Source organism: Lissotriton vulgaris, unplaced genomic scaffold (genome assembly GCF_964263255.1).
Source record: "Lissotriton vulgaris unplaced genomic scaffold, aLisVul1.2 SCAFFOLD_1650, whole genome shotgun sequence".
Taxonomy (NCBI): domain Eukaryota; kingdom Metazoa; phylum Chordata; class Amphibia; order Caudata; family Salamandridae; genus Lissotriton; species Lissotriton vulgaris.
Genome location: NW_028243036.1, coordinates 230,343 through 254,104, shown reverse-complemented (window position 1 = coordinate 254,104; position 23,762 = coordinate 230,343). Strand labels below are relative to the sequence as shown.

The following is a 23,762-nucleotide window of genomic DNA, read 5'->3' as shown; positions in this document are numbered from 1 at the left end:
GACTGATCATTTCACACATCACAAATTATTATCCATTATCACAATTGTTCATAGTTATCTGCCTCTTAAACCTCACCTAGGGCCTATTGGGTTAAACGTCTACCTGCTTTTAGGCCAATAGTGATTGGAATTTGTGGAAGCAACTCTTTTTGATACCCCCTGACTGTTCTCTTTTCAGGGCTCTGCAATAAGCACAGCCAACTGGACTACACCCCGCAGTCCATTGTCCAACCTATTGCTGTGACGCTGACCTCAGACTCGTCTAACTGTCCACAGTGCACCAAGGTCCTCCGGGTTTCCTCCAAGAAGATGGGCAGCCCCAAGCCCACCCAAGCCGCGGCCCGCGATCAAACCAGCGAGGGCAGCAAGAGTAGTGGAGACACCGCTGCTGTGGAGGCCGATGACGAGGACAGGAGAGACGAGAAGTTCTGCGACCACATCTGGGGGGAGATCCGGGTCAAACTGCGGGGGATAGTGGACAGCAAGTATTTCAACCGGGGAATTATGATCGCTATCCTGGTGAACACCATCAGCATGGGGATCGAGCACCATGAGCAAGTGAGTGGCCCTTTAACGTATTATAATGAGCGAGAGAAGAGTGGAGAGTGTGAAGGGGGACCAGGGTCTGTAATATTCAAAAATAAATGCAACTAGCTTGCGGTTTTCCACAGACACAAAAGAGTAATAAACTTGTATAGCTACTGCAATGGTTATTCATGGGTGTGTCTGTTCAACAGAGGATTTTGAGCCTTGCAGTGATTGATACTCTTTATTTGAGTAAAACAATGAGTACAAAGATTGAATACAGCGGCAGCCGGCTTGGCTCATGGGTGGGGGTTGGGGGTGGTCGCGGGGGGGCTGTAGGGGGTCGGGGGTGCGTGGGGGGAATAAAAAAACTCCATAAACCTCCCTTTAGGCCCGGTCCAGCGTCTCTACTCCAACTCCAGGAACAGGAAGCAGTCAGCCAGCCTCCCTCCCCTAAGCCATTCACAACACTGAAATGCAGCATTGTGACTGGTCTCAGTGCCGTGACACAGCCAGGAGCTGGAGGGGTGGGTATGTTCTCCAAGCAGGCTGTAATGCAGCCTGCATGGAGAAGAGGGAAAGTGAGCATGACTGGTTTGGGCGGCCCGAGAGGGCCGACCAAACAGTAATTGCGCACTTAGGATTAGGAAAACCACTCCTCCCCTGCCCTGCTCCGAGAGCAGAAAAGTCCCGCCTCACCGCAAAGCAGCAGGACATGAAGCATAAAATGATAATAACTTAAAGTTATTATCATTTTATGTTGCTTAAAAGCAGTGGAGTGGCGCTCCTCCGCCACTCCACTGCTTTTAAGCCGCCACTGATTGAATAGTACATCAGCTTTCGATCCCACACAGGCCCCTTCATTAGATGTTACAGATTGTAAAGGTAAAGAAAAGTTCCAATAGAGCCAACACAACAGTTGATCATGGGGCAATGGCTAGGGAGCAGATAGTTTGTCCAAGCCCACATTGGCAAATCTCTTTTTTAGCCATGTCACCAGTTGCGAACTGTGCCATCAGCTTGATTTTTGAACTCATACCATATCCCTCACCGCACACAGCACTGCCAACGCCAATGTTTTAGGTGGTTTGGAGCAGAAAAGAATATTCACTGCAATTGTGATTAATCACTATTTAGTTTCTGTATTCATGGATCTGTGTATTATTGATATTCCTATGTAAATTGTCCTCTTAGTGCCACCCTGGGTGGTGCTGCATGCAGGCAGCCCTTCGCCATAGGGTACTTGAGCGCTGCTGGCCTTAGCGTGCCACCTGAACTCTCAAAAATAAAATGAACCGTCCTGTGAGGAAGGACTGTGTAGAAGTGCCTGATGACTGACCCAAATATCTCTCTACATGGTTGACTGTGAGAGATGATGCAGTTAAGAGCTGTGCACTGCTCAGGTTTGCTAATTTTTTATAAAGTTTTATATAGCGCAAACGTGATCCACGAGGGTATCAGAGCGCTTTACAGTATACAGTACAAGAACATAGATGTATGGGATGGTATACACTCATTTAAATGTGTCAGTTCGTACAACCGAGATATAAAATATATGGATGACAAACATAGAGGACTGGGAATGTGCAGGACGTTGTGCAATATATCGTTATTGAACAATAGGTGATTGTGCTAGCAAACGGAGATAAAAGCCGACTAAGCTTTACACTACATACAGTTATTGAGCATTAAGGGCTGTGGTATTATTTTTACATATAATAGTCTCATTCATTCCACCAGAGGTAGGCAATGAAAAGCGAGTCTTATAGACGATACAGTGACAGCCTAGCATTAAGACTTAGGAGGTGAATTTGTTCATTAGTAGTATTTTTACTTCTTTTTTGAATGCGGTACAGGAAGAGATTCCACGCACTACTGGAGGTTAGGAGTTCCAAATCTTTGGAGCAATCCCTGAGAAAGCTCTGCAGCCAGTTCTCTTCTTATGGAAGGATTGAGGTTTCAGAAGGAAAGTACTCGCACTTCGTAGTTGTCTGCAACCTCACGACCTTTCCAGCTTTAGAGCCAAGTAACTGGGTCTATTGTTATGCATTGCTTTGTGTGTCATGCAGGCCACTTTTAGGTGATTTCTTGCCTCGTAAGGCAACCGGGTCAGGGCATTCAAGGTTGGGGAGATGTGACTGTTTCTTTTGGTTCCTGATACCAGTCTAGCTGCAGCATTCAGTGATGCCCTCAGCGGAGCCAGCTTGTATTTGGGGAGACCACAGAGAGTGGTGCTTCCGTAGTCTAATCTTGGCAGCACTAGGGCTTGTACTGGCATTTTTCAATCAGCCTGAGGGAGGAAGGGTTTGAGTTTCAGTATAGTCAGCTTGTGATGAGCTCCCTTGGTGGCATTAGAAATGTGCGAATGCATATTCAGATGTTTGGCTAACATGTTGTCTTTAATCACCTAATAAAGCATCATTCTGTGCTGATCCGATTAATCAAGATTTAAAGGGTGTATCCTACTCCTCACTTGGTCATGACTTCTGAATTTCACAGATTAAACCAGATAAAGGGCATTTGAGTTTTAAGTGAATTAAAAGTCATCCGATTGCGGGAAGAAGCTTTAAATATAGAGTTGATTCCACTGGCTTCACATTTGCTCCACAATACTGCACTGAAGGTGGAGGCAGCTTCGGAAGTGAAAGCACCAATTATCTCCTCAGGGCACCCCAACACTGGCAACCACTCAGTCCTAGGGCATGACCCTCAACACTTTATGAGTAGGATGGGGATAGGCTTTCCTGAATGCAACCTAGGAGATTTGATACTCACATCTGCCCGACCCCATGTGTCCTCTGTTCCCACATTATTGCTGCCCTTTTGGCGAAAACCTCTTATTCTGCTTGGCTTTGCCCTTTTTTGTGTGAGCATTCATCCAGCATTCTCTGTGTCTATATGTGATTTTTAACATTGAGAATTATGCAGATGGTGCGTCAGGTGGGAGGCGTATTTACTGAGATATGGAAATGATGATGATAATGACAAAGGATAATCCATGAATCGTGACTGTCACATAAATGTTGCAAAACCAATTTAGTGAGGCCCCGAAAACGTATCTCTTTCCAAGAGCTGGCAAACCAGCTAGACCTCCTACTGCTCCCAGAAGTGGTTGAGCTTGTATGTACTGTAATATGAATAGTCAACCAGCCTGGGTCCCCAATTCACAAGGCTATTTACAATCAAATGATTTAAAAAGTAAGGTTACAATAACTGCAGAGGCTCCCCCGTTGGGGCGGGGAACTCTGCACATACCCCGAATGCGGAGTCTCCACAGCTGTATAGTTACTATTAAATCATTTGTTTGAGGAAAGCGAAAAAGAGTATTCTTATACAAATGTGTACGATTATCTTTGTGAATTGGGCCCAGGGTATTTATGTTTCGACTGCAGCATGTCCTGCAGTTGGGGCAGGGTATTTAATGTCGCAATTTCAAAGCATTGTGGCCAATGAATGATGGCAAATGAGAAACAAAAAACAAAATGGGAACAGTTACTAAAGTGGCTTTTATGAGTGGTGGTCTGCAGTGTGAGGAGGTGCATGGCTGAAGCCGCTGTCATACTGTACTCCCATCGAAGGCACTCTGGCAAAAGTTTTAAGAAAAGGAGCGATCACACATGTGTGTCAATTTACTCAGCTCTTCCCACAGTCCAAAACTTGTGTTGTATTCAAGCTGGAGCAAGTGAGGCAATCAAAATGGACACCTAGGCTGTTCTGCAGTACGAGGAGTATAACTGCAGCAGCCAAAGGCTGTCAGTATCCACTTAATTTGGCTTGACCATATAAGATCTTGCACCCTGGTGCAACTTTAACTGGATACTTTGTGGCCTTTATTCAATAATCAACCCCACCTATGAGAACTTGCAACGTTTCAGTTATTTGTTTCGTATTGTATGTCCTATCAGTTGTACATTTCTGTGTGGGGTTTTACTATGTTTACCACTTTAATGATCACTGAATGATTAATGTGTTCATGTCATAAGAAGTATGATATATGTGGTCCACAAAGATAATTGTGATGTTAACCGATTAGCAACCACAACATGTGCCACTGAGAAGAACATAGATTTTGATCCCCATCGGTTGTAGCCCAAGCTGCACCATTAACGATTAAATGTAAAAAGGTTAAAACTACTTTATTTTCCCTTGAAGTCATTTGGTTTCTCTTGGGCTGGCTAATGTGATGGCTGATTGTGAACTTTTGACGTTGATAACGCACATTTTCAGTAAGAGGCACCTCTCCTGTGCTGCCGGTTTGTCTGTGCCTCCAAGAGTCTGCTGGGCAGGTATGTGTTTCTACATTCAGTCAGTAGCTCCGGCCTTCCTTCATTATTGCACATGGTTCTCTGCTCATTGAAAGGCCCCTGTGCAGTTCAAAGGATCAATATGTTTCTATGTTCAGTCAGAGACACCTGTGCTGTGACATTGTACATATTTTACTGATCAGTAAGAGGCGCCTCTCCTGTTTCACTTCTGACTGTTTCTGATTTGAAGCATTGGCTCGTTGTGATGTTGTAGGTGGGTTTCTGGCAGTATGAGGTTCCTCTGCTGTTCCCAGAGTGAATATGTTTCCATGATCACCAGGAAGCATATGCCTAGATGTAACAAGCATTGGCATAGCCAATAGGTCTCGCTTTTGGGACCTTATAAGTATTTAGTTATGCAGCACAATATAATGGGTTCAACAACATCAACTGTTGCATTGGTAAACACTTATAAGGTCCCAAAAGCGAGACCTATTGGCTATGCCAATGCTTGTTAATTATTGTTGTTCATCCCTCATCATCCTCGGATGCCAGTGTACCGTTGACACAACACAGATTTACAGCTGGAAAGATTTGTGCAGCAAGTTGTGTTATGTGGTTATGTTATGCTGTTGCCATTTGTACAGCACACAGTCTGCCATTAGTATCCTGGCCTGCTTGGCTACGACAGTAAGGGTCTGATTTGACTGGTGATGACGTGTTTCAGATAATGTCTTTGTCTCTGTATCCCGGTTTGGTGGTAATTCCAAAGTCATTGACCATTGGGCCCATGATGTGGTGTTTGGGAGGACAGGTGGGAGTGCTTTACCTATTGCTAACCCACCTTCTCCGTCAGTTGTGTGTCCGTGTTGTTGCTGGATATATGTCATGTCTGATATATATCAGATGATTGCAAAAGGAATCGGTCACTGTCTTAGCGTTGAATCCCATCGCTTCCTGGTCACAAGATCACAATTGCATGGGTTTTTAAACTTTTTAGTTGCAGAATTTTCAAAGTGCCACTGCTGCGATCCACCTACTTCCTGACACATCGTTATGCAGACACTGCATACCAGTACTGATGCTGATGTGTTCCATGGTGACCCTGGTTCCCTGCAGCCCACACTCGACCACCTGCCCCCGCCTCTCCATATGAAGCTGATTGCAAGGAAGAGGAGCGCAGAGGTGACAACCTGAGGATGTGGCCTAACTACTAGAGCTGTCGAATCGGACGACGGGGAAGCGGGCTCATCATCCTGTGATTCTGGGCAAATCACTTACTCCTCTCCGTACCAAATAACAAATTAATGTGTCCGTCTATAATTCAACTGCTGCTTGTGTAAAGCACTAATACGGTCGGGTCAAGTCCGCGCTGTATAAAACTTCCCAAAAATAAAGAAGCTATTTTGTAGCAGTCCGAATCTGAGATGGAAATCTTCGAACCGTAGCAGAGGCAAAATTAGAGAGGAGGAGAAATCCCTACAATACTCTAATAGCAGATATGCGACATAACATGGCTTCAAGTAGTGTATGCCTACAAGTTAACGCTGCATAGATAACGTAGATAGGAAGAGCAGTGTGCACTAAAACAAACAAACAGCCTGGAGGCATGCTCCCGGGACAGTACGCAGCTGCAGATAAAACTGCTATTGCGCAACATAAGGAAAAACATAAAAAATTCATGGCAAAATGCCCAAATAAGGCAAAAAGTAATATTTATGACCGAAAGGGTTCGTAGAGCGAAGCCAATTAGGCTAACGTTTTTTGGATCACTATTGTTGAAAACATTCCTAGGAGAAGCAATCATCTCTGCAGTTACATTGTATAGCAAGACAGACAGTGAACACGTTACATTCCCCCATCAAGCAAATCAAGACCTATAAGTGGCCTGCCTGAACAAGAAGGGAGAGAGAAAATGTGGCGCCATCTCAAAATACAAAAACAGTCAGAGGACACAGAACGCACCACCTTAGAAGAGACATAACACCTTTGGATTTTGGGCGGGGTGGAGGGGAGGGTTGGAGGTATGGAGGTGGCAGCATGAACTAAAATGTGTAAAGGAGTATGAGGAGGAAATAAAAAAGGAAGGGAGGGAAAGAAAGAAAACGAGGGTGAGAGATGTTAAGAGTAGTGTGGTAGAATGGAATAGCAAGAGGAAGGAAGAAAGGAAATAAGGGAAGATGGAGGAAAGTGGTATGGAAGGAAGAAGAATGGAAAAAAGAAAAAAAAAACACTTACATGAGACACACTCTGTGGTGGACTTTCTCTGTGGTGGGGGAGGGGGAGGGGCGAGCAAGACAGAGAGGCGGAGAGAGGCGCGCGCACTTGGGAGAGCGAGAGGAAAGCCAGATGGGGCCTCTGCTCGTGCCTGTGTGCGTAACCACACGCAGTGTGCCACACAAAAAGCTGTGGTAGGCTTTTTAAAGCCCACTAACTAAATGTGTCGCCAGAGCAGCGCATGCGCTGGCTCAGGCGAGTCCTAAAAATGTGCTGTGACTAGGATAGGGTGATCAGATCTAGAGAACGAAAAACCAGCACATTTTACAAAAATAGAAGGAGGACTACAATTTTAAATCAATGGTCCTGTGCAGAGTGACAACTCTTATCAACATAGGAACACAGAAGAAGCACTAAGAAAATAAATAAAATGTAATTTCTAAAACCTGCATAATACCTCTAAATTAATTTCCTTGCTTTTAACAGCTGCTAACTAGCACCACTTAAGAAAACACAAAACAAGTGCCTCTCACTGGTATCAGTCGACCCCCGCCAAAAACCGGGCCATTAACCAAAATTGCCCAAATCTGCTTAAACAGCGGGTGAAAACTCAGGACTGTCTGGGGCAAATCCGTGACACCTGGTCACCCTCGACCAGGAAGAGACACCACCATAGTTGTCCGAATGTGCTGGATTTTTCACAGTATTTTTCTAGAAGACGGGAACTGAGGTCCCTCTTCAACATGTTTTCAATTTCCGTGCCCATACCTGTAAATAGCGTGTGCCTTAAAGGTGGTAGGAGGGATGAGGTATTGAAATTGGCAAGTGGCCAGTAATTAAGAAGGTATGAGGCAGGACTTCTAAACGTCAAATTCAAAAAGAAGAGATAATGGGTCCAGAACTCCCCCGTCCCTTGCTTCTTATTACCAGCCCAAAGCCTGGGGAAAGGCTGCATTTTCTCCTGTTAAATCATATTCAGGGGCAGCTGGAATGTGTCTATGAGGCTGGAGAAATAGTTGCGAATATTGTGTGAACTCTATATTACAACAGTAGGAGTAAAACGTATTTGATAATTGTTGTAAATATTATCCTTGTATATTTATAAGTTTATGTAGCCTTTCTTTTATGCTCATACCCAGCTGTTCTGTGTAGAACTCATTAGTGTTCTTACCCATGTCATCAATGTTGTGGTATTCTAGATTGAGCAGTTGAAGTCTGGTCAGCTGGAGAGATGTAGCGTTGACTTCTACTCTGATAATTAAACTTATTTATTAACTCCTAAGAAGCCTACCAAGAGTGTTATTCTACTTACAACAATAATCCTAAAATGATATGTACAAAAACCTACTTAGAGGGGCTTTCCGCCAGCTTTCTTCATCCATTGGCCTATCATTGTACCACTCCCGTTTTTCTTCTGCCTACTACGGCATACAGGCTGAGGCAGTGGGTCAGCCTTCTACAGCCATTGGCTAACTTTGCTGTGAGCAACGACATTCTGCCCTTTCACAAAGAGCCCATCCACCTGCAGTAGTTCCCTTAAGTGCCAGTGACTACTAGGACAAGGCAATATGTACGTTTGGAGACCCAAAATATATTTTTACTGTAGTCAATACTTTTTTTTAGATTAAGGTCAGTGGCTTTCCTAGCAATAACGTTTTGTAAAAGTTTTGTAAAATCATGACAAAAAGAGAATTGACAAAGCCAGAAGGTTGGCAGTCAATTTCTGACCTATTGATTTTGCCAATGTTTGCTTTTTGTTGTTGTTGTTATCTTTGCCTTACTGAGAGAGGAGGGGTAGTTGGTGTTTGAGAACAATGTGGGCACTTTCCTCAGAGAAAACTACCAGTCATTTCTTTAGGTTTTCTCATCCTGTAAGAGCCAGGAGCTGGCCATTCAATAAGATTTTGGGTAAAACCATCTATATTCTTTTTTATAAATGCCAATTATGACTCAGTTTCATTATGATTAATAAATATTTTAGTCAGCTCTAAATTACTTCTGAAGTGATACATACGTGTTTTTTACTGTATATTATGTTTATGTTTCATAAGAGTGAGAATTTCCGTAAAATATTGAAACTATGGATGAGCTGCCCTTTGAATTTGTGTAATTATCCCATAAGGCCAGCCGGATGTGATGTTGATTGTGATGCGGACTGAACTTATGCCCACCCTGAAACTAGGTGATGTGCAATTTATTTCCTGATCAAAGTTTTTGCAAACTCTTGATTTTAATCACTTCCTGAAACGTAAAATTGTTTTCTTTTCACTGCGATACCATTTTCAAAACAGAGTACGATAATTTTCACTTCAGCCAAATTGGAAACATGCAGATATTTATATATGTATTTTTATAGGCTTTAATTCATTTCAAAACAATACAACTATGTATTAATGGAAGATACATAATGTACAAGAACAAGATATATCAGAGAATTGGTACGCTTATTTATTATGGCAATTAATGGAAAACATATTGCCTTAAGTCAGGTAGTGTAGGGATAGCCAGGAGCCTTATATCTTTTGATGATTTTCTGCATACCCTCTCCATTTGTAAATCACTTTTTCTGCTGTGGCGCAGTCCTCCATTCCACTTGTCCATTCACTCATTGGAGGTGAAGTATTTTGTCACCAGTGTCGATTGGTACTAGAATTCATGAATTTGCCTCCAGTATATTTGAATGTGTGGGCCTTCCCGTATAATATAATAAGATTAGCCTGTGATGCCGCCACATCAGGTGCAAGCAGGGCTCTACCTCTCTTCCAGGCCTTTTCAGGACTATAGTAGGTCCTAGGAAAGAAGTTAGTTGGATCATCCAAAGATTGAAGGAAAGCCCAAGAGCAGCCATCTTAGCCTCTTGCCATTCCTCATCATCTAGCTCTTCCAGGTCTCGTTCACACACTGCTAATATCACAACCAGCTGGTCTGGGATGTTGAGGAGCAAGAACCAGTATTTTCCTGAGTTACCTTTGCAGCATAGCAGTTCAAGCGGATGGATTCACATCAGGAACTGCATCTACATCGTTTATGTGTGGAGCGAGTACGTGGCAGAGCTGCAGATGTCTGTAGAACTGGGTCTTGTGCAGTTCAAAATCTGTTGCTAGCTGTTCAAAGGATTTGATATGGTCATATTCCCAGACGCCTCCCTGGTGTGAAATTCTAATAAGGTCCCATGCTCTTAATCGAGGGAGCTGCGTTACCTGCATCATTCTCGTCCAGCTCCACAAGGGAGTCTGGTTTGTGAGTTTATCTCACCCTTTGATGTGCTTGAGGGCCTCTTGCCAGCACAGGATTGGGAGTCTTGTGATTTGTAAGAGTGAGTGCTGTGTAGAGGGGTGCACCATTTATCAAAGGGCCTAGCTTCTCAAAGGCATCCAGCTCCATCCGCAAAGCTGAATCCTGTCTGTCCCTGAACAGCCAGTCACCTATTGGGACCAGCTGTGCTGCCGAATAGTAGAGATAAAGGTTGGAAACTCCCAGGCCCCCTTCGTCTGGGAACAGAGTGTATTTCTGGTGAATACTCTAGGGAGTCTTCTTGTCCACTATTATTTTGTGGTCATCGATTTTAGGTCTGATAAGAGAGTAGATAGAAGATTAAAAGGGTAGTTCTGTAGCATATACAGGAAACATTGCAACATGGTCATTTTATAAAGGGACGCAATACCCATCATGGAAATGAGTAAAGAGGACCACCATTCTAGTTCCCAAATGAGCGCATTGACTTATGATGGTGATGTTTAACTCACAAGCCCTCTGTTGGTCCCAGGTTATGATCATACCCAAGTATTTAAAAGGGTCTTCAGCCATTTGAAAGTGAGTGTTCACGGGTCGCTGTGGTGGAGTGCTGTGTATTTGTACATAAGTGGATTTATTCCAATTCACTGTCAACTCAGAGGCATCTCCATAGACATTTAGCATCTTCATTAGCCAATGCAATGAGCTCTCTGGGTGCTGAATGAAAAGAAACATGTAGTTCGCATATAGAGACACTCTGTCCTTCATTCCATTTAGCCAGAGAAACCCTTCTATCTCCTCATCTTTCCTAATTCATTCAAAAAGGGGTTGGATGGCTAGAGCAAAAAGGAGAGGAGAGAGAGGGCAGCCTTAGCAGGTGCTTCGCTTGATGGGGACCAGGGGACGACTGACCCCCATTTGCTCTAAACTATGGCTGAGGGTCATCATAAAGAGCTGCAACATATCCAAGGAAAGGAGGGCCTATGTTTGTTTTCAGAAGCATTATGGTCAGGAAGGGCAGTGGGACCGTGTCAAAACGCTTTTTCGTAGTCTATAGGAAATAGTGCCCCAGGACCCTGCGGGATGGCTGACCTGGCCAACGCCACATGGACATAACACATGCAGTGCCTTGTGCTCCTGCCTGGCATAAAGGCACTTTGGTCTTCAGGGGCCAATGTACATGTCACACTATCTTGCCAGGAGGCCAGTAGCTGTGCTAAAAGTTTGGTTTCTACATTGAGGAATGATATGGGTTGATAAGAGTTGCATTCGTCTGGTGACTTTTTGGGCTCTAGAATAGTGGTGATCATCGTGCCATGTAGCTCTTCCTTATGGGAAATGCTCTGCCTAATCTCCTCAGATAGGACTAGTAAATGCGGCATTAGTAGCAATGAGTATTTTTTGTAAACTTTTCCTGGAAAACTATTTGGGCACAGCTCTTGCCTGAGGGCATATCAGATATGGCCTACTGTATCTCTTCCAGAAAGTCCTTGTAGATGGAGTTGAACATTTCTAGTCATACAGTTGTGTTCTTGATATATCTCCCGATACTAATCTGTAAATACTGCTGCATTTGCTAGTGAATACGTGACACACAGAGTTCCACATTGAGAGCAAATCTGAATTCAGTATCCCTGTGTGCTAGCAGGTAAATAAGCTTGTCTGCTTTAATGCCCAGCTTATATATTCTATATTGGGACATTGTTAATGCCAACCTGGCTGTATCCATGTTTTTGCTTTAAAACCTGATGGAGCTACTGAAGCTGCCTGTTTACTTTCTCCATGCAGTCACTCGGCAGATCGTTAGATCGTTTGCGAGGTCCAGGATTTGTTCCACTGTCCCTTTCTCTTCCTCAGACATAGAAGAATGCCCTCCCCATGGACACTGCATTAAAGGACTCCCACAGGGTAACTGAGGGTGACACTGAGAATGTATTCAGCTTAAAGTATACTTGATGGCATTGCATAGAGGATGGGCAAATACTTTATCCTTTAGCCACCATGCTTTGAGGCAACAAATGCCCCTGGGGCCATGCTAGTGATGGCGAGGGAGTCCCACACCAAGACATGACTTTGGACAATATACTGGCACTTACGGTTGTGATGAGTTTAGCGGCTGAGACAAATAATTAATCTTGTTAGGACAAGCCTCAATAAGGGAATGAGTAACATGTGAATTGTTTCTCCTTGAGGTGGCATTTTCTCCATGTGTCACCTAACCCCAAGGAGGTGACCCATTTAAAAAGGGGAGCCATTCGGGCAGCTGGGGAGGGACTGTTGAAGGACTGGGTTCTTTTGGACCCAGCGGTGCCAGGGCACAACACCTGAAACCTTCGTGGGTAACCTGCTCCGGCGTACAAGTCACAGAGACACGGGACACTTCCTTCGGCGTCAAAGAGTCAAGGTTTATTTACTGCAGGGAACACAGAAGTCACAGGAAGTACATCGAGTGTAGTTCGGGGAGACTGCTTCAAATTGGTTTTGTGGATCGCTCCTTTTATACAGTTTTTACCCATACGATAACATGAGACACAATAGTTTACAACCTGGTTCCCACATGTCGCTCTCAGAGGGGTCGCTTTGGTCACTTTGAAACACATAAGGTCCGGAACATAAGTGCGGAAACATTTGGCGGTTCCCAACTGTAAAAACCCATCTTCCCACCATTAGCAAATTCCAATCAGCAATAAAGTAGATCGAAATAGGAACGAAGACAGGTGCAGAGGAAGACGGAGACAGTGGGGAGATCGGAAAGGGTGTAAAAGGGGAGGTAACGAGAAGCACGAGATACAGGCATCAAAGGGACGTGCCTAATGAGATGCACGGCTGAGACAATAAGTCCGTGCGGCAAGATGAGCCTCGAGCGGCGCCATCTGCCTTACAGTAGCAACCCCCTCATCATAAAGACACTTTCAAAGAACATGTGTCTTCCGCAAATATCTTGGGAGTCCCAGGGTCGCGAAGCGGACAGCGTCCGTTCGCTGACTACTTGAGGGCAAGAGACAAAATGGATGCCGTATCTAAGATGGAACCCGTGGGTACAGATGAGAAACCCACATATCAAACGAACGGTTTAAGTTAGCACAGCGAAACTGCGCACACTTACTAAACTCGTCATTTGCGGTTCATAGATACTAGACTCGACCATATTCGTACGAGTCGAAAACACCACTTACAATTGTCACGGAACCTCAGACGCTCCTTTTGCCCTCATGTAGGCAAGCACTAGTCGGAATCATATTCGATATTCATCAGACCATCAAGATGTCGTTGTAGCATAGCTCTGTCCAACCGAGTCCCCTTGGTAACAGATGGTTGTCTCATACACGTTGTAGCACAGAGGCCACATAAGGCAGGACCACACTGCACACAAAGGCAACACGTGAACAGGAACACTACCACAACCCCGATGATCATCAGAATCTTCCAACCCCAAGTCGACATCAGGCCCCAAAACCAACCAAGTAGCGTCCAATCCCCTACATCCACGTGTATGGATTCGGAGATCTTATGCAACTTCGAGATGGCTTGATAGACAGTAGGAGCATTATCTGGTATGAAAATGCAACAGCTCGAATGGATCACTTTACATACCCCACCGCGATCTGCCAAGACGACATCTAAAACCATACGGTTTTGCAACGTCATAAGTCTCTCCGCCTGAAGTTCTGTGGTGATATTACCAAGGGCACTGGCAGTAATATTAGCTGTCGATTCTACCACTCGAGTCAAATGTCTCAGGTTCCTACTATTAACCATAGGTCCCCAAAACGGGAGGAAACCCTTGAAAAAGTCTCCTGCCTCTTGACCGGCAGTATCCTCTTCGCTAATTACGCCTCGTACAACTCTAGTCTTATGATAATCGGCATCTACAGTAAACGTCGGAGGCAACAGATTTGCAACAAAACATGAGCCCATGAAGTCTGTGGGCAACCATGTGTATGCACGATCATGACAGATAAAGTACGTACCCTTGGCAGCCAGAAACACAGGGGTCGGGGACATTGGCAGAAGGTAACTTTCAGTGCAAGCACTGGCTCCAAGTGAGGCTTGCGAACCACGACCCACAAGACAAAGATTACCAGTGTGGGGTACGACCCATATTGGAGACGAGCTTTTAAGCTGCTTTTCATTAGTGAACGTACTATATTCCCCTCTACTTAGGACCCTATAGGCTTGCACCTCTTCTTTAGGGATGAGAAAAGCATCATGGATCTCATCTTCCATATCCGCTATTGCCATCGATAGCACCCACTGATACGAGGTAGGACCAGGGTTGGGGGAACGTTGTTCTGGAGTGGGGTGGAAACCCAGTGCGCTTCGAAGCATTGTTTGAAATGCTCGAGCTGACCCTTGGGAACTATACGGTAACACCAGATATGGAATTCCCTTACCCGTAGTATGTGGCATCAGCCCACACACCCAACAATTAGTAGTGTTAACCACTAACTGATGCTGATGGAGGAGCTGGATAAAGGAATTGTTGCGGAATTCTACACGTCTAGCCTGTTCGTGTTCCGGTAACATATGAAAGGAATGAGGAGAAGCGGTAGAAGTAAGATTAGGGTAAGGAGTAGGAGTAGGGGTAGGAAGTAAGAAGTAAGACATAGTGTAATACACCCCACCCGCCAAAAATGCAGAAGCAGTCAGAAACAATACAAACAACGGAAATACAAAACATTTAGTACGACTAAGTTTCTGCAGTCTGACTCTATACGCCTGAGCTCCTTCCAAATCATTCAGCTTCGGAAATGCCATTTCCCTACGACCGTCCGCAACGTTTCTTGACGCACTTCGTTCTGTGCAGCAATAGTCAATCCCCAGGAGTTCCTAGGAACCGACGGCCTTTAACCTAGCGTCAAGACCTACTGTCCAGAAGGAAGTACGCGCGCGGCCCTACGGCCCTCAATACACAATATGTATTTTATTTAGCACAATATTTCAGCTGTGGAAGGAAAAGATACAAGGAAGGAGCTTATTATATGTACAAAAACAATTCAATGATACGATTGTTCAAAGTTGATCAGGGGAAACGAGGATATTGCAGTTATCAATTCAGCAAAGCAAGAAAATTTTATTTGTCCTTAGTATGAGAACGCAGAGAATATCGATGTTTCCCTGGACGTGTCTGCTCGTCGAACAAAGGATCCGTTGAAGAGACAGCGTCCCGTTGATCAATTGGTTGATTTGATCTTGAGTCTTTTGCTGACAAATGTTCAACAGTGGCTTTCTGCTGCGCTGAGTGTTCACCAACAAGCTGTGCGTCGCTAAAAGGTACAAACGCCGGCAATGTTTCTGCTTCTGTTGACGCAATGCCTTTCCTCACCCACGGGTCTGCCGGCAAAGAATAGGGACTCGCTTACAATGGGTAGCATGTACCCAATTCTTCCGCCCCTCAAGACGAACGGCAGTCCTCGTGGCCAGGAGCACCTGGTAAGGTCCGGTGAAACGGGGGTCCAGATTCTTCTTGCGTGAAAAATTACGGGTAACTACCCAATCTCCGGGCTGGAGCTGGTGGCCTGGACCCTCCGTCTGCGTCGGTAAGGCGTCGTAAACCTGTTGATGAATTAACCTCAGTTTAGCAGTCAAGTCATGTAAGTAATCAATCAACATCGGATACTCAAGATCAACGAATATACCTGGCCTAGGAACCCCCCACACATTCGCAGGACGGCCGAACACTATTTCATAGGGGCTAAGCCCTATTCGGGAGTGTACAGTCGCCCTAGTTGACAGTAATGCTAGAGGCAAAGCGTCAGGCCACGAAAGTCCAGTCGTAGCCTGAATCTTCGCTAGTTTTAGTTTAAGGGTGCCATTGTACCCTTCAACCAATCCAGCTGACTGGGGATGATTGGCGCTATGGAATTTCTGATTAATTCCAAGGCCCTTACACACACTCTTCATCACACTTCCAACAAACTCACTTCCGTTATCTGACCACACGACTCTAGGCATTCCATACCGAGGAAAGTATTCCTTCAGTAGGATTTTCGCAGTAGACAAAGCAGTATTGTCTTTGAGGGGATAGGCCTCGATCCATCGGGAGAATGCGCAAACCACAACCAAAACATATTTCAGGTTATTGCATCGCTCCATATGGATGAAGTCCAATTGGATCACCTCAAAGGGATACAAAGGAGGAGCAAAACTGCCAGGGGGAGTTGGGGTTCCTTTGCCAGGATTGTACATTATACACACCATACAATTCTTCACCAAACGTTCAGCACACTTCGTAATGCCATCATTCTTCCACACATCAGCCAACAACTTGCAAATACCTTTCGCGCTAATATGTGCTAACCCATGTGCCATTGTCACAACGGCTAGTACATACGCATCAGGCAACATCCATCTTTTCTGATCAGACAAATCAATCCAGCAACCATTCGCATCCAACCTTCCCGTACTTTCTTTCCACTTCGTCTTTTCATTCTCGGTGGCCTCATTCTGTATTGCTTTCACACTCTCTATGGTATTTTCACACATACTTGATTCTGCAGGCCACCTAACCGAACTCGTCACATACATTCGAGTGCTAAGGTTCCGGGCAGTCTCCTTAGCAATCTCATCTGCAAACGCATTACCACGACCAACATCATCCGTCACTTTACGATGCGCACTACACTTAACAATTGCAACTTGAGCAGGCAAAGTCAATGCATCCAAAAGATCGTTCACAAGCTGGCCATGCTGTATTTTCGTGCCATGTGACGTGAAGAAACCACGTTCTCGCCACAACCGTCCAAAGCTATGCGCTACACCGAAAGCGTACTGACTATCGGTGTACACATTCACACGTTTACCTTTTGCTAATACACATGCTCTAGTAAGAGCAATCAGCTCTGCAGCTTGGGCAGAATTCTGATTCAATCTCGCAGTCTCAACAACAGTATTCAATGTCACAACAGCATAAGCAGTAGTCACATCACCATTCGGCAATTTAAAACATGACCCATCCACATACAGAGTGCCGTCAGGGTCTTCCAATGGGGTGTTTTTAAGGTCCACTCGACCTTTTGTTTCCTCCTCTGTCCGCAAGTAGCAGTCATGTTCTGCTACTTCATCTGACTCTGCACTAATTGGTAACAAAGTTGCCGGATTTAGGACATTACAACGTTTTATCTGAATATGGCTTGCCAAAAGCGTCAATTCGTACCCAGACAACCTTGCACTCGTCAAGTGCTGAGTTTTCGTTCGATTCAAAAGAGTATCGACTGCATGCGGAACCATCACCGTGAGCATATTATCCATGACCAATCCTGCTGATTGTCGGATAGAGACCGCAGCTGCCGCAGTTGCTCTCAAACAACTCGGCAATGCTCTAGCTACTGGGTCTAAGGTCGAGGAAAAATATGCACATGGACGTTGCTTACCACCAAAAGGTTGCGTTAAGACACTCAAAGCACAACCGTCCCTCTCGTGAACATATAACGTGAACGGTTTGCTGTAATCAGGAGTACCTAACACAGGAGCCGAACACAATGAGTCACGTAATTCAGAAAAACTTTTCTGACATTCTTCCGTCCATGGTAAAGGAGTAGAAACATCCTTGCACGTAAGAGCCACCAGTGGTTTCGCTAGCAATGAAAAATTTGGAATCCACTGCCTGCAGTACGACGTGATACCTAGAAAGGCACGCACATCTCTCTGGGTTTGTGGCACAGCCATTCGCGCAATCGCTGCAATTCTCTCTGGGGTCAATCTCCTTCCCTCCTTTGACAATAAGTGACCTAGATAGGTTACTTCTTGACAACAATATTGGAGTTTAGAAGGTGACACCTTATGATTTAACTCACAGAGATGTTGCAGCAACGATACCGTAGCAATTTTGCAAATGTCCTGAGTATCAGCAGCCACCAATAAGTCGTCGACATATTGGATTAAAGCCGCACCAACCGGCAACCTAAACGCATCCAGTTGACCCTTCAAAGCTTGACTGTAAATCGATGGACTTTCACAGTAGCCCTGAGGAGCGCGTTTGAAGCGGAAGCTACGTCCACCAAGAGAGAAACCGAAAAGGTCCCTGCTCTCTTCGGCAATCGGGATGCTGAAAAACGCATTTTTCAAATCAATCACCGAGAACCACGAAGCAGTAGCTGGAATCAGAGTCAGTAGCGCCGTGATGTCAGGCACAACAGGGAATTGAGGAACCACAATTTTATTTACCTCCCGTAAATCGATAACAAAACGATAAACAGGCGGTTTGGTAGGATCAGTACGTTTAAGAATGGGCAGTACAGGGCTGTTGCACACGTTTCCCCGAGTCTCCTCAATAACATCTTTCTCGATCAAATCATAGATGATCGCTAACAAAGCTCGTTCACCATCAAGGGAGATACGGTATTGGGGAATACGTGGCAATCGCACATTGGATTTCAACTGAACAACATAAGGGGAGATATCAAGTAGGCCCACATCATTTGGACCCGTCGCCCACAAAGACGCAGGAAGAGAATCCAATTCCGGTGGAAGCTTATCGAGAGACAAATACATGGGAGAGACTACTCTCTCTCCAAACGTAAGCTTTACACCCGCAGGAGAACAATACAAAGTTGCATACAAACGTTTAAGCAAATCCAGACCCAAAAGATTTTCACCACAACCCGTGGTTAAAATCAACGGAGCTTCGAGCTCACGAGGCCCAATTTTAAGGGGCAAAGGGCATGAAACTGGATTGCTAACGGGGGCGCCAGAGAATCCAACGGATACATTTGTTAAGCCAGACAAAGGTGCGCCAGGGAGTTTCGAATGCATGATAGAACTTTTCGCTGCACCAGTGTCCAACAGAAAAGGCTCAACGACGCCCGATGTAGCAACTGCGACGTAAGGCCCTCTCTGATCAACCGGAACTGATACCACTCCCTCTCCTTGTCTTTGGCTGTCCTAGTAATTACTATCGTCAGTTCCCTGATCGACGTAATAATCGTCTACATTGTACTGCGCAGATCGTCCTTGTGATGATCCACGTTGATCGAAACAGTTATTAGAATTAGATGAATTGTCAGAACGGTCATTCTGAGCACCACGACCTCTACCACGTGATGCGGGCTGTGAACCACCACGGCCTCCCCTAGATGAATTACCACCACTACGGTCATTTAAAGCAGGACAATTGAATTTAATGTGTCCCTCCTGTCTACAATAAGCACATTGATTGTACCCTAACGAAGATCTTTGGAAAGAGGAATCATTACGCGACTGCGATCGATTCGATTGCGACTGTGGTCTATTCTGTTGAGACGCATTCTGATTAGAACGCGGCGGATATGCTTGTTGCAACAACACTTTAGTTTTCAGCTCTTTCGTCTTTTTATCAGCACGGTCAGTTTCCTCTTTTTCTCTATTTTCGTAATATTGTGCCGTGGCCAATATCTGAGCTGAGGTAGAAACGGCCCACGCACTTTCTGAATTCTTCAATTTATTGCACAAGTCGGGCAATAAGTTCGATACGAATTTATCCACAAATAACCGTTGTCCACCCTCAGTACCCATATCCTGTCCACTATGATCAACGAACGTTTCCTCAAACCTCGTAAAGAAGTCTGAAACACTCTCATCCTTCTTCTGCTTACAGGCTGACAACTTATCCCAATTCACCCTCATAGCTGGCATGAGCGTTTTCATTAATGTAATGATTCGCTGGGGAAGAAGTTCAATCAACTGATCGGGTTTAGTAGCAGCCACTTGTCCAGCGTCTGCCGCTGTAATAGCAGCCCAATCACCACCTAATTCATTTGCGTGATCTTGGTGACGAATCTTAGCCCATACCGGTTGCGGTACGACATTGCCAAACAACATGTCGATATCGGCAAGATTCATTATCGTAGCGTCTACGAGCTGCGATAATTCCTTATAATACCCTGCAGGATTTTTGCGAGGATCGGGTAAAGTTTGTTTCACCTGAAGCACTTCCGATCGTTTCCATGGGAGGTGTATCCACACTCTCTGGAAATGCGCCGCCACTGGAGCATTAACATTAGTATTATCAGCGGGTACCCAAACCGGCGGAACTTCACGCATAGGATATTGGCCAGACTCATCTTGTTTTTCAATGTCCTCAACGAACAATGCATGAGGAATAGGAGCGGGACGAAAAGATAGTAACCGCTCAATAGCACGTCGGACATTAGTGTCGACTATCAGTCCAGTTGCGAACTGAAGCCGAAGTTCAGACAGGGCGTACAGCACCTCGTCAGGCGCAAAGGCCACTATCTGATCATGTAAGAACTTGCACATTTCATCAAACACATATCTCTGAGTAGGTATGTTGAATTGATCAAACGTTTCGAAGACAACACGAGGTGGATTTCTAACAGGGTTTACTATCCAACCCATCGCCATATTGCATAGCGCAACACGTTCTCTATTAGCAGGAAGCTGGCTACGTCTCTGAGGACCATCAGAACCAGCAGACCCAAAAACAGGTCCAAGCGACTGAAAGAAGTTTGGCACACTAGGAGAGTTACGGTTACGAGTAGAGGGACAAGAATAAGACACAGGACTAACAAGAGAAGGAGTAGAGACATTAGCAACAACAGGGGTTAACAACGCAGGAGCAGTAGTGTGAGCAGGAGTATGTGGAAGCGGAGGAGCAGTAGGAATAGAAACAGACAAAGGAGCAGGAACAGGCGGAAGAGCGGGTGCAGGTTGAGGAACTGGTGGAGGAATAACAGGTGGAAGAACAGGTACGGCAGGGACCACAGGAGCTGCGATACCCTGTACGTACGGAGGTGGCGACTTCATAAGATAGGACATTAAAGAATCCTCAACTGCCTCTTCCTTCTTATCCGACTCCGTAGGCAAAGCAGGATAGCATTTATCTATGGACATACGCTGTAGCCTCTCAAACACTTCCTTATCCTTATCCTCCTTATCACGCTGAAACTGCTCAGCTTTCTTCACTATGGTAGCAACATTATCTCGCTCACTACGTTTATTCTGTCTGATCTCTTTCTGTCGGGCTTCTTTGCGCCACAACCGAAAGGCATCAAACATGGCCGGCCTAGATTTGCGTTCGAACAACTTTATTTCTAGATTATCTAAGATCGACGCTTCGAAGCTACCGTGAGGTGGCCAACGAAGATCGCCGTCTTTCTTTGTATATTTTATCCAATAATCGTTAAAAGCAATCGGGCCTAGCCCATGTTTGCTATATAAGTCATAAGTAGGAGTTCCAACCGGAGGTATCGGACACGAGTCCTCCAGCAGGGAATCCGCACCACAAGGTCTAAAGCAACTGAACAAAGTACTGCGACCAGGCATCTTGCACACTAGCCGAGTTTCACAAACTTCAAGGGTTACGGGATTTACCAAGTCCCAGCAAGAACAAAAACCCTCGGTTTTTGGCGGCTGCAGTCGTCAAACAAATACAACAACAACAAAGTACGCTAGCAAAGTGTCACCGACAAAAACACTCACACAGCGTGCACAACAAAAACACTAGTGTTTACAACAAAAGACACTCGCTAAAGTGTCTACAACCAAGAACTCTGGGAGCGACCCACAAATACTTAACTCAAAGAACAATGGCGTCCTCAGGAAGGCCCGTCAATCGTCTCGCTATACCAAGGTCTACGCCAGGCGCCAAAACAGGTCTACAGTCAGGGCAGCAGTCCGTCGCAGCCGTTAGGAGGCGGGAATCTTCGCGGGAAAAGTCTTCGGGCCACTTATTTCGACAACAGGATCGATGAAGCGGGGTGCACCTTCCCTCGGAGATTTCACACGAAGTTCCTCACGATCGTCGGGCTTGGACCGGTACCACTGATGCAGCCCCACGTTGGGCGCCAACTGAAGGACTGGGTTCTTTTGGACCCAGCGGTGCCAGGGCACAACACCTGAAACCTTCGTGGGTAACCTGCTCCGGCGTACAAGTCACAGAGACACGGGACACTTCCTTCGGCGTCAAAGAGTCAAGGTTTATTTACTGCAGGGAACACAGAAGTCACAGGAAGTACATCGAGTGTAGTTCGGGGAGACTGCTTCAAATTGGTTTTGTGGATCGCTCCTTTTATACAGTTTTTACCCATACGATAACATGAGACACAATAGTTTACAACCTGGTTCCCACATGTCGCTCTCAGAGGGGTCGCTTTGGTCACTTTGAAACACATAAGGTCCGGAACATAAGTGCGGAAACATTTGGCGGTTCCCAACTGTAAAAACCCATCTTCCCACCATTAGCAAATTCCAATCAGCAATAAAGTAGATCGAAATAGGAACGAAGACAGGTGCAGAGGAAGACGGAGACAGTGGGGAGATCGGAAAGGGTGTAAAAGGGGAGGTAACGAGAAGCACGAGATACAGGCATCAAAGGGACGTGCCTAATGAGATGCACGGCTGAGACAATAAGTCCGTGCGGCAAGATGAGCCTCGAGCGGCGCCATCTGCCTTACAGTAGCAACCCCCTCATCATAAAGACACTTTCAAAGAACATGTGTCTTCCGCAAATATCTTGGGAGTCCCAGGGTCGCGAAGCGGACAGCGTCCGTTCGCTGACTACTTGAGGGCAAGAGACAAAATGGATGCCGTATCTAAGATGGAACCCGTGGGTACAGATGAGAAACCCACATATCAAACGAACGGTTTAAGTTAGCACAGCGAAACTGCGCACACTTACTAAACTCGTCATTTGCGGTTCATAGATACTAGACTCGACCATATTCGTACGAGTCGAAAACACCACTTACAATTGTCACGGAACCTCACTGTCCATATCAAGAATCATATAAATAATAGGATTGAAATCCCCTAACACCACGGTTATCCCTATCAGGGTGTGGAGTAGGACGCTGGAGACTGCTTGAAGCATCTTATTAACAAGAGTAGGAGGCACATAAACACTGAGGTCAACCATAGATTCACCTCCAGCTTCTCCGTTATTGCTACAGACACACATAAATTGTCTGTATGTACCTTGGAGACCACTAAAGGGAAGGACGTGTGCAGAAGGATCAGTCTCCCTGGATGCTTCTAGTAAACTGTGTGTGGTAAACTCAATTATACCCAACATTCCTAAAAAACATGTCTGGTGCCCAGAAGATAATTCTCTTGCAATATAAGGACTATCGGAGCCTGCTTTTGGCATACAACATGGCCTCCCCTCTTTTGATTTTGTTTATGAGCCCATTTAAATTCAATGTGCAGAGCTTCTGATTTACCCGTTTATATGATTTTCTCTGCTTCTATACTAGTTTACAATAGTCTGGGAGGATTAATACCTTGTGTGAGCTATGCATTACCTCACCCAAGCTTCTCACTGACTGGGGGATTAAATCCCTGCCCTCAATAGTTAAAGAAGTGGGAAATTAAGGGCCTATGCAGGGCCGCTGCCAGAGGCTTTTGCATGAGGTTGTGGTAGGCCAACTAAATGAGGAAGCAGGATGAGATTTAGTTTGTTGGTAGCAAGTCTCATCTCTAGGCCTAGAGGAATTGCTCTGGATGTGCACCTTCAAGGCCCTCAGTGAGACCCACGAAACAGAGATTATTGTGTCTCAAGAGACCCTCTGTGTCTTCTACCCTGACTGCTTACTCAGTGGCACGGGT

At 45.3% G+C, this 23,762-nt stretch overlaps 1 protein-coding gene across 1 annotated transcript in view; it reads left to right on the top strand.

Moving 5' to 3' along the window:
- Positions 1–23,762, top strand: part of LOC147668734 (voltage-dependent T-type calcium channel subunit alpha-1I-like) — a 523,924-nt gene that overhangs the window by 282,509 nt on the left and 217,653 nt on the right. The window contains exon 6 of the mRNA XM_086948467.1: positions 179–558. Coding sequence (XP_086804593.1) covers positions 179–558 — 380 coding nt within the window. The remainder of the gene's footprint in view (positions 1–178; positions 559–23,762) is intronic.